Genomic DNA, 12,552 nt, shown 5'->3' with positions numbered 1-12,552 from the left:
AGGCGAACCCTTGCATCTCTAGATGCAGACTTGACATTTTTCAGAATCTTAGTCCACACTCCATCCTCCAAAACCAAATTCAAATCTTTCTCCCATAATCTCTTAATAGAAGTTAAAGCTCCATCCCCCATACTCTGAATTAGGAGTATGTACACTGATGCCTCATGACCTTTTCCAAAAGCCGCAATCACCTCTCCCAAAGCTTCTGCCTCCTTAGGGTGGGGTGTGCTACTCCCAAAAATAATACAAAGCAGGTGACGCAATTGTAAATACCTATAAAACTGAGGTCTGGGGATCCTAAAATGTTGGACCAAGTTTTCAAACGATCTCAACACTCCACTTTCATATAGGTCACTGAGTGTAGCAACCCCCCTCACAATCCACTCTGGCCAGCAGAAAGGGGACTTGCCAATACACAATCTTGGGTTCTGCCATATGCTCATGGCAACATTTAAATAAGTCTCCAATTTAAACAATCTGGACACTTTAGTCCATACCAAGTGTAAATGCGAAATAACGGGGTGTAACTTAACTTTTCCGATTAGTTTGATAGAGATGCTTTGTAATGGCAAAATAGGGGCAAGAACTGCCTGTTCAATAACAAACCAGGGAGGGGCTCTCTCTGGTGGAAGTGACCAATGAGCCAAATGTCTGAGACTGAACGCATAGTAACAAAACAAAGTCTTGGGTAGGCCTAGCCCTCCTTTGTCAATCGGCCTATGTAACTTATTAAAATGCAATCTGGGACATTTACCATTCCAAATGAAGGACTTCGCTATGCTATCGAATTGCTTGAAATAAGAGAGGGGGACATCTACAGGGAGAGATTGTAGCAGGTAGATAAATTTTGGAATACAATTCATTTTAATAACATTAACCTTCCCAATCATCGATAAATGTAATGAAGCCCACCTGCCCACATCGCTCGAAAATCTTTTTATTAAAGGGTCAAAATTGACACTAACTAAATCAGACAAATTTGCTGGGAATAAAATCCCCAAATACTTAATGCCCTGTTTGGGCCATTTGAAGGCACCCATCTGGAAAGCCGTTACTGGACAGTACGCTGTCAGAGCCAAAGCTTCGGATTTAGACCAATTGACTTTTATCCTGAGAACTTGGAAAAGGAATTAATAATTCTGTGGAGGCAAGGCATAGATTTGTAGGGTAGGAGACGAATAATAAAATATCATCTGCGTAAAGGAAAAGCTTATTGCCATACCTCCCGCCACCACCCCTGGAAAATTATCCTCCTTTCTTATCGCGGAGACTAATGGTTCCAGGGCAAGACAGAACAATAATGGGGAAAGAGGGAAACCCTGCTGGGTGCCCCTATCCAGAGTAAAATAATCTGAAATGAATCCATTTGTTTGTACCGCCGCTACTGGGTGTCTATAAAGTAACTTAATCCATCCACGCACAACAGCGCCAACCAGCGTCGATCCGTCTAAACTCAAACAGTCCATGTACACCTATAAGAGCGGCAACTTTGCCATCGGATTGCTCAAGTCCGGTGTTTTGTGAGACAGAATTACATAACAGAAAATAAATCTATAAAACAAACTCCAGCTAATAAGCGGAATAAACACAAAAAACATGTAGATTCATCCACATAACTGTCCCGAAGGTGTGTTCCTCCACCAAACAAGCTCCAGCCGCTAGCGGAACCAGCACAAAAAAAAGGGCCATTCAGTCCTTCTGGCAGTCAAACTCACTCCAATGTCCTGCAAGAAATATTCCACAAAACCAACTCCAGCCAACAGGAGGCATAAGCACCAAAAACATGCAGATTCATCCACAAACTAACCCGAAGAAATGAGCAAAAAAAGAAATGAAAAAGGTGCTCAGTTTCCTTGGACAATCAAGTACTCACTTCAGTGTCTTTATGAAATACATCGCTCGCTGTGGGCATGTAAATTCTCTATGGCCATCCTTAGCATCTATTCTCAGTTTGGCCAGAAACATCAGTGCAAAAGCGACGTTCTGCTGATGTAAGAGTTTCTTGCATTTCTTGAATCGATCACGTTTCTCTCTTGTTGAATTTGCAAAATCTGGGAACAAGCCTTCCTTTACTCCTCGCCTCGTGTAACACAAGATCTTTATCGGATGATCTCAGAAATTTGGCCAGAATTGATCGGGCCTGTCTCCCTAAGCGGATCTCTGAACCGGCGATTTCCAGGTTATGGCCTGTTATGTCGAGCAGACTCAGTAAGAGCTCGTCTAGGAATTTTACCATATATCGGCCTTCATCGTGCTCAGGAATTCCAACAATTCAGACATTTTTTCATCGATTATGATTCTCCAAATCCTGCAGTTTTTCCCAAATTTGAATTCTTTGACATATTGTCTTCTTTGAACAGTTAAGAATCAGGGTGTATCGAATCTCACTGGTTTATGACACAAATTATTATTTTTAAGCTATCGACTGTTTCATCGTTTACCATCTGAATCAATAAAGTTTGTAATTTGGCAACTAAAAACCATAAACATTTTTTTTGTCTGGAAACCTGCAAATCCTTTGCCTTTTGTATTGGAAAGACAAACAGAGATATTCATTGAATTAGTTCCATTCGTGTTCCGCATAAGAAAGTAAGTCATACAGGAACAACATGAAGAGTGAATAAGTTATGACCCAATTTTCATTTTTGGGTGAACTATTCCTTTAATAAACAAGACAAATTTACTACATACATAGTCATTGCCAGTTAATAATTCATGACGTGTGTCAAAGAAAATTAACAAGGCTGGCACTGCACATTATGAAATTAAACATAAATCATCAGTTATTGACCTTCATTGTAGTGTCAGCCAGTGTGTATTTCTACCATATATTTAAATGGACTAACTAACTTGTGGAAACACCATAATTGAGTAAATGTCTGAAATGAAAGAAATGGTGCTGCACTTAGGGAAATGGTGACTCGAGGGTGATGCTAGGCCATAACGCAAGTCAGTCCAGTGTCAAATCACATTATTTCACTTTTATCTTTTTGATTGTTTAGGTCAGTTTGGATTGCCTCAAGAAAGCAGAGACTACCATCTTGTAATGGCCTCATATATTAATCACATCTAATTCAAATAAAACCTCATGGACAGTTTGCCTTCTCACACTTCAGGATCACTGCCAGTCTACTACTGCAGAGCAATGCATTAGGGATCTGATGGTGACTTAGGGCCTATATCATCCAATTTCCTGTCAGGGCAGGATTGCTCAGCTCAACAGCTGTCTCCCATGAGCTACAGTGGCATTACGCCTCTTCTCTTTAGATTGCTAAATTCTGCTCTGTGTAAGAGCTCATTGGCATATTTTTCTACCCTCACAGGCTGTCTCCACAGGCATGTGCTATGCCACTGGATAACCCAGAGGACAGCAGCCTCCCAAACCTTGTATGTCTGACTAATGGTATGTGTGCTATTTTTCAAACATAACTGGCATGTTTTATAAGCATTGTTATTTTGAATGGACCCTATTTAAAGACTTTCGTGTTTTGTCAGAGTTATATTACATTTATTTAGTAGACCCCTTTATTCTTTATATGTATATACTCATAAAAAGTACTGTGGTATTATAATTTTTTTTAGCATTTACCATGGTAATACCATGGTATTCTTTTAGTACATTTTAGCACCAGACCAGTACCATGGTATATTTCAAAGTACTATATATTCTTACTTTGGTATTACCATCTGGTATAGTCACTGTATTATGGTACTACTGCTTTTTGTTGTTTAATGTTCATTAAATGTTGTTAATGTATCAACTAATTTAGGTTTATTTCAGTATTACATAAGTTTAAAGTTTGTTATTCTCTGTTTAATTTAGTGATACATCAGGATAACCATAAATACTCATGCAGATGGACATGAAACAAACATTATCATAAATACTCATACAGATGGACTCAGTACAAGGATTACATACTCATAAAAATGGAGACAATAAAATGTATGCAGGTGTAATGTAATCAGCATGCATATGTAATCTAGTCACACTTCTGGTTCACATTACATCTGCCAAACCTTAAATAGTAACAGAAGAGTTGGTTAGATTCCAAGCTTTTAAACAACACCTATTTCGAGTAGTTGTTAATCAGTTAGCTAGATTAAAGTTAATTATTTTCTCTTTGTTTAATTTAGTGATCTTACAGTTTAACAGGTTAAAGGTGCACTCAGTAAGTTTTTCTTCATATCTTACACTGGACTTACACTGACACCTGGAGGCTTGGATGCAGCATCATTCAAATGCAATAGTTTTCAGTTAAAGATGTCATTATAGAAATCTACTTTTCATATTAGACATGATTAATATAATCCATGAGTAAAAGAGAACCAATAACAGGGCAGTTACTGAGATTAAGTAAGTCATATTCAGCTGGTCATTTGATCTCAAAATGGTAGCCCCCATTAGGGGACCCTCTTTTTGTTGAGTAAAACAGCTTTTATAAAGTAACTGATATGACTGGAGTCTTCATCTCATGCGAGTCATCACGATTATATACGTATATACGAGGAAAAAAGTGCACCTTTTTAAAACGCAAAAAGTAAATTTACCGGTTATCGTATTGGCCACATTGAGCTGTGAATTATTGGTATTGGCCTAGAAATTACATCTAGATGCATCCCTATTTTATTCATTTATATTCAGGGATTCCAAGTTCATGGAAATCCTGGGAATATCAGGGAATTTTGAAGTTGTGTTTTTTTAAGCCTTTTTTAAGAAATGTCAATAAAATAAATAAAATCTGAAAAAGTAATGGAAAGTTCTATAGTAAAATAAATTTAAACAAATATAATGAACAAATATAATATTATATATATATATATATATATATATATATATATATATATATATATATATATATATATATATATATATTGCTCAGCTCAGTGAAATATATTTGATCAGTTAAAAATTGCTATTTGTGAGTGCAATCTATAAAAAATAATTCTTAAAAGTCCTCATCCAGCAATGACGAACAATTGGAAAAGTCAGAAATTATTTGGTCAAAAGGAGAATATTCAACAGGGCAGTTCCATTATACTACTAAAACATAAATATTTTTTAATTTTTTTTTATTGATAATTATTCTTCCTTTGTAATGAATGTTATGTATAAAATGTTTTTAACTGACTGCTCTATGTTTGCCAAGTTGTTTTCTGAGCTGAAGTTACAATTTTAACTTTGTGTCACTGATTTGTGTCACTTTTCTGTTTGCTCAGTGTTTTTGCAGTGCAGTGTGGGATGGCCCTCATCTTCACCCTGCTTCATTCCCTCCTCCTGGGCATTCTGGCAGCCCCAACGGTCTATAGCAGTTATCCCCGCTTCTCTTTCAATGACACGGTCTTCCAGCACCTGGCAATGCACCCTGACCCCAACATAGGAACAGTCTATGTGGGGGCACGAGACCATCTGTTCCAGCTTTCTGGTCTTGATGGCCTCTGGCTTGAAGTGGATGAAAGAACCGGCCCTTTGAGAGACAGCAAAGACTGTCTGCCTCCGGTAACACTGGAGAACTGTCCTCAGGCTGGACTAGTTAACAACCACAACAAGCTACTGTTAGTGGATCCCTATTCCCGTCAGCTCATCACCTGTGGCAGCGTACACCAGGGAACGTGCCAGAAACGCAGCCTAGATAATGTGAATGAAGTTATCTTTTCTGCCGAGAGACCCGTTGATACGCAGTACGTAGCGGCTAATGACCCTACCACTTCAACGGTTGGACTTGTGGTGCGACCACAAGACAAAGATCCCATCCTTTATGTTGGGCGAGGCTACACCAGCAGTCACCCACCGGTGTCTACGCGACAACTTTCAACAAAGCCTGTGTTCTCCTATGAGGAAACCGCCAAACTCGCTGTTGCTGGACGGCTCTCTGAATACGATCACAATTTTGTTTCTACTTTTGCCAGACGCAACCACGTTTACTTTTTATTCTATAGACGTGACCTGAAAGCTGCCTCAAGGGAGTATCGGACGTATGTGGCTCGGGTGTGTCTTGACGATCAAGCGTATTACTCCTATGTTGAAGTACCTCTCACGTGTCGCTCAAGCTCGACAGGCAGGAACTACAATCTCCTCCAGGGGGCGCAGGTGGGAGGTGTGGAATCTGGAGACTCACAGGTTTTAATGGGAGTGTTTTCAACAGCGTTTAGTGCTGCTAGTGGACCCAGTGAGGAATCGGCGTTGTGCATGTATGCTTTGGATGAAGTAGACCGAAGTATTGATTCTACACGAGACCTGTGCTACACACAAGATGGGGAGAAAGGGGGCAACAAGGTGGCCTACATTGAGTACGAAGTTAAATCAAGTTGTGCCAACCTGCCCACTGTGAGTAAATACATACAGTATAAAGTTATGAGTAGCTAATATAATTCTAATACCATGTCCAAATGAAGCATGCCACAATATATTTGACAAGCAATAAATGACCTGTTCCATGTTATTCCGAAGTGTCCTAACCAGCCGTGACTGTGACAAAGTTGTTGGTAATAAGCCACAGTGAAATCTCATTGGTCCGAAATCATGCTACATAAAGCTGTATTTTAAACTTCAAATACGTTCAAATTAGTTGTGATTTTGTCACTTAGCAGCACAGCATTCCGTTTTCAGTTGATTTTTACTTTGAAATTGTTGTTTAACTCTCTATTCCTTTGACAACCCAATGTGGTCACATAAGTATTTGCTTATTTATGATGTTAATAACATTAACTATGTTCACATGGACACTAGAAAATGACTTATTGCGAGAAAGCAGTTTTCTGGTTTACATGCACTGTAAAAGCGGCGTACACTTTGCTCCCATATACATGCGGCTCAGTCAGTAAGCAGCTTTCTCCACAGCAACATAATTTCCCTGTGACGCTTGTGTAAATAAAAAACATGGCATCCGAGGAAGACTTTGCTATTTTATTCTCCGTTGCTTCGCTTTATTTCCAGATATTCCAGAGTTGTTGCTGTTTTTGTTTCCTTAACTTTCCATCGCGACCTGCAGTGGAATTGCGCCGGAATAGTTGGGTTTCCCTCTTACGTAAAACTCTTGGATTCCCCCAATGTACGAGCACATGTACGCGAACAGTGCCAGTAGATATTTGTCATTAGTGTCTATAAATGTGTATAGTTTATAGTGTACATGCTTTTCCCACTGTACTCCCATTGTTGAATTCTTTCCGCTGTGTTGACTTGTTGTTGGGCTCCACCCTATGACGTTTGTTATTTGGTCTGTTCACGCACATACACACTCTTCAAACACCCATCAGAATGCTGCTTATGTGTTTACATTGCCACATTAAGCCGTGTTCTCAAGGAGAAACCTGGGTGTGTTAAACCGCTTTCTCTTAATCATTTAAGCGGCGTAAGGAAATCAGCATTCTCGTTTACATGACGTTTCAGAACGCAGCTTTCTACAAAAACCCTGGAATAAACTGTTTTCTTTAGTCATGTAAACGTGGTCGTTGACTGGACAAGTACAGTACACAAGTACCATAGTGTTAAAAAAGCCTGAGTGAGAACAGAAAAATGACACTTGAAACTTGTTGAGTCACGCCTGGTTACGACATGGTGTAACAGTGTTGTTTATTTTACAAGAACATTTGCCAGATGCAGTTCACTTGTAGACTGCTTTCACATATAAATTATCCATATAAATAGGTTTTGAGGTTAAGCGCTCCCACATAATCCGTATAGTAGTACAGCTTTGATTGAAAAACTGGGAAAATAGGAAAAGGATGCCCGCAATGTAACTCTAGAGAACTGGACCACATAATTTTCCTCTAACGTTGTATTCAAACCAACATTTATCCTCATTTAGATATACTGCCTCTCATTCATTTTCAAGGAAATAGCTTTTGCCCCTGTGATTCTGCCATAATGAATTATATTTTTACTATTTGTTGAGCATAAGGCAAGACTACTGCAGTAGTCCTAATAAGGCCTCTAGACTAATCACATGCCTCAAGGATGTGGGCTCACAGTCATACAATCTCTTTATGACCTCCATGTAGATGCAGAGCCCTGGCCTGCTAGCTCCTAAACAACATTGTTAGGATCAATTAAACCGACAAGCCTAAACTACCCTAATGATGTCTGCTAGTAGAGGAGGTAGGGAATATTTGTCTGAGGAGGGTTAGATATCCAGAAGACTTCTAGAAAGGAGAAGATTACATGTTAAAAGAATAGTTCACCCAAATATGAAAACGCTGTCATCATTTACTCACCAACATGCCACATTAAACCCGTATAACATACTTTCTTCCTTGGAACACAAAAGATGTTAGGCAGAATGTTTGTGCTTTTATTCCATACAACGGGCCTTATTTGTGAAACAATAGTGGAACAAATAGCTTTGTAAATCATTTGTAAAAACATTCTTAAATATGGCCCAATGAAAGAAAATGGTGAAGGATGCCAAGCCAAGCTCCAAAAAGAATAAAACAACATAAGTACAGTATTTGTTGTTAAAGGTAGTCCGTACAAATTATGCGCTATATTCCAAGTCTTACGATAGCTTTGTTGTTACTCTTTATTTTGTTACTCTAAGTCATTATTTGCCTAAAATCTTTTCCTCATAATAGCTCTCAAATCTCAATTGGTTTCATGTGTAGTCATATATGGCGTGTCAAGACGCATCACGGCAGATCTGATGCCAACGAACATCAAACAGTGCAGATTTTGCATGTGGAATATGCAATAGTGCGAGTAAAAATTTTGAGCTGCAATGGAGGGCAAGATTTTCAGGAAAAAACAAAGCTGACTTGAATTGACTATGATTTCAGATGACTTGAAATATAGTGCACAAGTAATATAGACTGCATTTATGATACTTTTATGATGCTTTGTTGTCATATTCGGAGCTCAACCACGTCCATTCACATTCATTTTATAGAAAAGAGCAGCATGAACATTCTTAACCATCTCCTTTCTTAAGGAAGAAAGTTAGTCATGCGGTTTGAAACGAAATAAGGGTGAGTAAATGATTACAGAATTTCCATTTTAGGGTTAGGGTTAGGTTAAGGCTTTAAGTAGGTTGATGCTGATACCAAGACAAACACCACCACCCAAAAACACACTTCTTTTTGTTTCTCACAAATCCTCAAAATGTCAAACACATTTTTCATGATCCGCATTTGTTTTCCCTAAAGCTTAGACTCGAACTCAAACAGAAACAGATCACCTCTCATTATGAGAGAAAATGACATGACAGTCAGGCTTGATTTTATCAAAGACTACTGGAGCAAATTTGTCACAAAGAAAGGAGCAACCTTGCAGTCCTAGGATGAGACCAAGATAATCTTTATCTAATCTGATTTTCTGAACTAAGAGGATTTGACAACCTTGAGGCAACAGTCTTAGAACTAAAATCCTACAAAAAGACTTTTGCAGTACACAAGATGAAATTGGAGAATATTAGAATGGGTCTGCCAAAACTAAAGTCATGAAAACGTGTTTTTTTTTTTTTGTCAACCAGAACACCCTAAACGCTTACCCCTGTGGTTCAGACCACACCCCAAGTCCAATGGCGAGCCGGGAACCAGTTGAAGCCGAAGCCGTATTAGAAAGTCCAGCCGCCCGTCTGACTGCTGTGGCGGTTAGTGTAAAGGAAAGCCATACCATTGTTTTCCTGGGTGACTCTCAAGGCAATTTGCATAAGGTATGTGACATGAAAATGAGATTTATGTATGATTTATCAAGCACTTTTCAAAACCACTAGGGAAATATCAGTCCACCTGATATGGTAATATTATCTGTATGCTTAAGCAGTTAAAGTGATTTTGCACACTGAGCGAATGTATCAAAGCTAAAATTGTGCTGAAACAGCATACCTGATGCTTTTTTGTGTTTCCTCTGTTGGACCACAGAACAGCCTTTCACCACAAACCACGCTATATAAAACACAGTACTGATTGCTCAGAGACCACTGTAGTCTCATTCTTACAAAGATCATAAGAACAGGGGGCTCCTGGCTGAATATTAAGCACAGACAAAGTTACGTCCAAGCCTTACAGTGGTTGTAGGATACAAGTATTTGCATGTCTAGATGATCAGAGGTTAAACCATAGTGTTTGGTTATTTTTTAGACAACACTACATGACCCAGGCCTCCCCATGACAGCAAACCACTGTTCTCTGCTATTTTGACATATTCTTTGCAAGTCAGTGTCGTTGCCCACAAGCTTGTGTGACATTTTTTCTGTAAAAATGTGATTGACATATAGATGACAAAAATTACTGCAAATTGTTTTTGTTGAAAATCACTTGCATTTTTTTTTTTTAAGTTGTCTATGCAACTACACCTCTTTAAACATAGTCTAAAATTAACTCATGGGGATATGTAGTGTCAGATAGCTCCAAAAATTAACTCCATCTCATTAATAAATGGAACATAAGTCAAATGCATTATGAAAATAAATGAAACCAGAACACCAGAAAAAAATGAAATAAAATTTGTATTGTTCTGTAGTTTGCCTATATTTTCCATATAAATCTCATTAATAAGTAATACTCTTAATTATTCAACAGTGAGTTCTGGTCCTTTAATTTGATTGAATAAGCAATGTTGTATTTTGTGTTACAGCACTTAAAATTTAACTTTATGTATTACTCAGCTAGTCTGTGTTTGCTACAAGAATTCCAGTTCTTTAGATTGCAATATTGTAACAAAACTAGTTATGTTAACAGAGGAATAATAAACAAAATAGCTTGCCATATTGTGTCTAAAATGTAAGTTACCTAATATTAAGTTCTTGTTGAAAGAACTTGAAATTTGTGAGTTACCAACAGTCCAACCACAACTTTGCTGTTATTCGGAACGACAGCATGAATTGTGATTGTGATGTTTGATATTTCTAAATTGTCCTATTTTGCCTATATATTCCACACCAATAATATCATAAACAATAGTCTGCTCTCAGTGTTCTGTGATCCTATACTGTTACTATCAAAATATTTTACCATGAAGTTAGACTCGTGCATCTGTTTCAATTTGAACCTGGGAACGATGAGGTTTAAAGTTTACAATTCAAATGTAATGCAGATTTGCAGGCTGCAGGTTTTAGTACTGAATGAGGTCACTCCTGAACCTTAGGTGTATGTGACATCAGAAACCACCTATTTTACTTGGATTAATGCTGTGTTCCATTCAGAGTCAGATGTAGGATATTTTCTGACTTGATACCTCCAATCTCCAACCATAAAGGCATTCCATTGCCTGATGCTCGGAAGATGACATGCAGTGCTCCCGTTCGCTTAGCAGGTGTTCCATTGTCAGCAGATACATCTCCTTGCAAACAAGTTGATAAACGATGTTGCAATACTAGCAGTGTAATTTACCATGTTTTGAACATCTGTCTCTGCAAACGTTTGCTAGACAAGTTTTATTATCATGTAATCAGGGTTGGGAGGGTTACTTTTGAAGTGTATTCCACTACAGATTACAGAATACATGCTGTAAAATGTAATTTGTAACACCTTCCATTAGATTACTCAAGATCAGTAATGCATTCTAAATACTTTGGATTACTTCTTCAGCACTGGTAGATATTTCACTTGTTTTGACTATAAAAACTCTGCCAGTACAGTAAGACAAAATACACATGTTAAAAATACATTCTCTGAAAAACCTAAATATCTTATGCAGTGTTGTTTCTAAAACAAGATAAATCAAACTGATCTTGTTTTAAGGATTTTTTGATATTTTTATAGGAAAACAGTAAAAAAATTATTATCAAGAATAAGATTTTTACCCTAATATCAAAGGTCTTACTAGAAAAAAAGAAATTATGATCTAACATGAATTTTCCTGATAAAAAAATATGAACGTGCATGTAAAATGGCTAGAAATAGCATTTTAGTGTAGCGTAAAGCTGACAGTTTACACAAGGTTTATTTCTATTTCTTCTGCTCCAAACTTACTTCAAACGTACTTCTCTGTCTGCTCGTATGAATGTAACACATCATAAGAAAGTGTTTCACTGCTGTTCAGATGCACTTTGGATCGCATCATTTATATGGATAAATGTTTTCCATCTGAAAGGACTAAATATTAAATGAAACAAATGACAATAAAATGCAAAGTAATCTCTTCAGTAATCAAAAGACTTTTTGAATGTAACTGCATTCTAATTACCAATGGTTTAAATTGTAACTGTAGTGGAATACAGTTACTTATATTTTGCATTTTAAATATGTAATCCCGTTACATGTATTCCGTTACTCCCCAACCCTGCATGTAATGTAGGATCTTTGACTTCTTGATGGATATTATTTAGTGAAAGTGAATGTTTATCATTGATCCTGTAAATCTCCCCATGGGTGCCGATGTGATGTCACGCACCTGCATCTCGATGAAATCAGAGTTGAAGATTTCTGTACGAGTTTCAAAGTTAGAAGTCTGACTTAAAGTGGCATTCCATTGCACTTTTTCTCGAAGGAAGCTGAAAATTCCAACTTTCTGAGTTGAATGGAATGCAGCATTACCCTCCACACACACAAATACATTTGTGTTCACTCATACATTCGCTGCACTCTTTCACTTGAAAACATGAAAAACAATATTCA

General features: G+C 37.7%; 1 protein-coding gene across 2 annotated transcripts in view; it reads left to right on the top strand.

Moving 5' to 3' along the window:
* The window catches only part of plxnb1a (plexin b1a), a 102,594-nt gene that overhangs the window by 51,023 nt on the left and 39,019 nt on the right, over window positions 1-12,552 (top strand). For both annotated transcript variants that reach the window (XM_051662275.1, XM_051662277.1), the window contains exons 2-4: window positions 3,324-3,403; window positions 5,221-6,328; window positions 9,465-9,647. In XM_051662275.1, coding sequence (XP_051518235.1) covers window positions 5,243-6,328; window positions 9,465-9,647 — 1,269 coding nt within the window. In that variant the 5' untranslated portion in view covers window positions 3,324-3,403; window positions 5,221-5,242. The remainder of the gene's footprint in view (window positions 1-3,323; window positions 3,404-5,220; window positions 6,329-9,464; window positions 9,648-12,552) is intronic.

Source organism: Myxocyprinus asiaticus, chromosome 29 (assembly GCF_019703515.2).
Source record: "Myxocyprinus asiaticus isolate MX2 ecotype Aquarium Trade chromosome 29, UBuf_Myxa_2, whole genome shotgun sequence".
Lineage (NCBI taxonomy): Eukaryota > Metazoa > Chordata > Actinopteri > Cypriniformes > Catostomidae > Myxocyprinus > Myxocyprinus asiaticus.
Note: the sequence above shows the minus strand (reverse complement) of the source record. Positions and strands in the feature narration are given on the sequence as shown.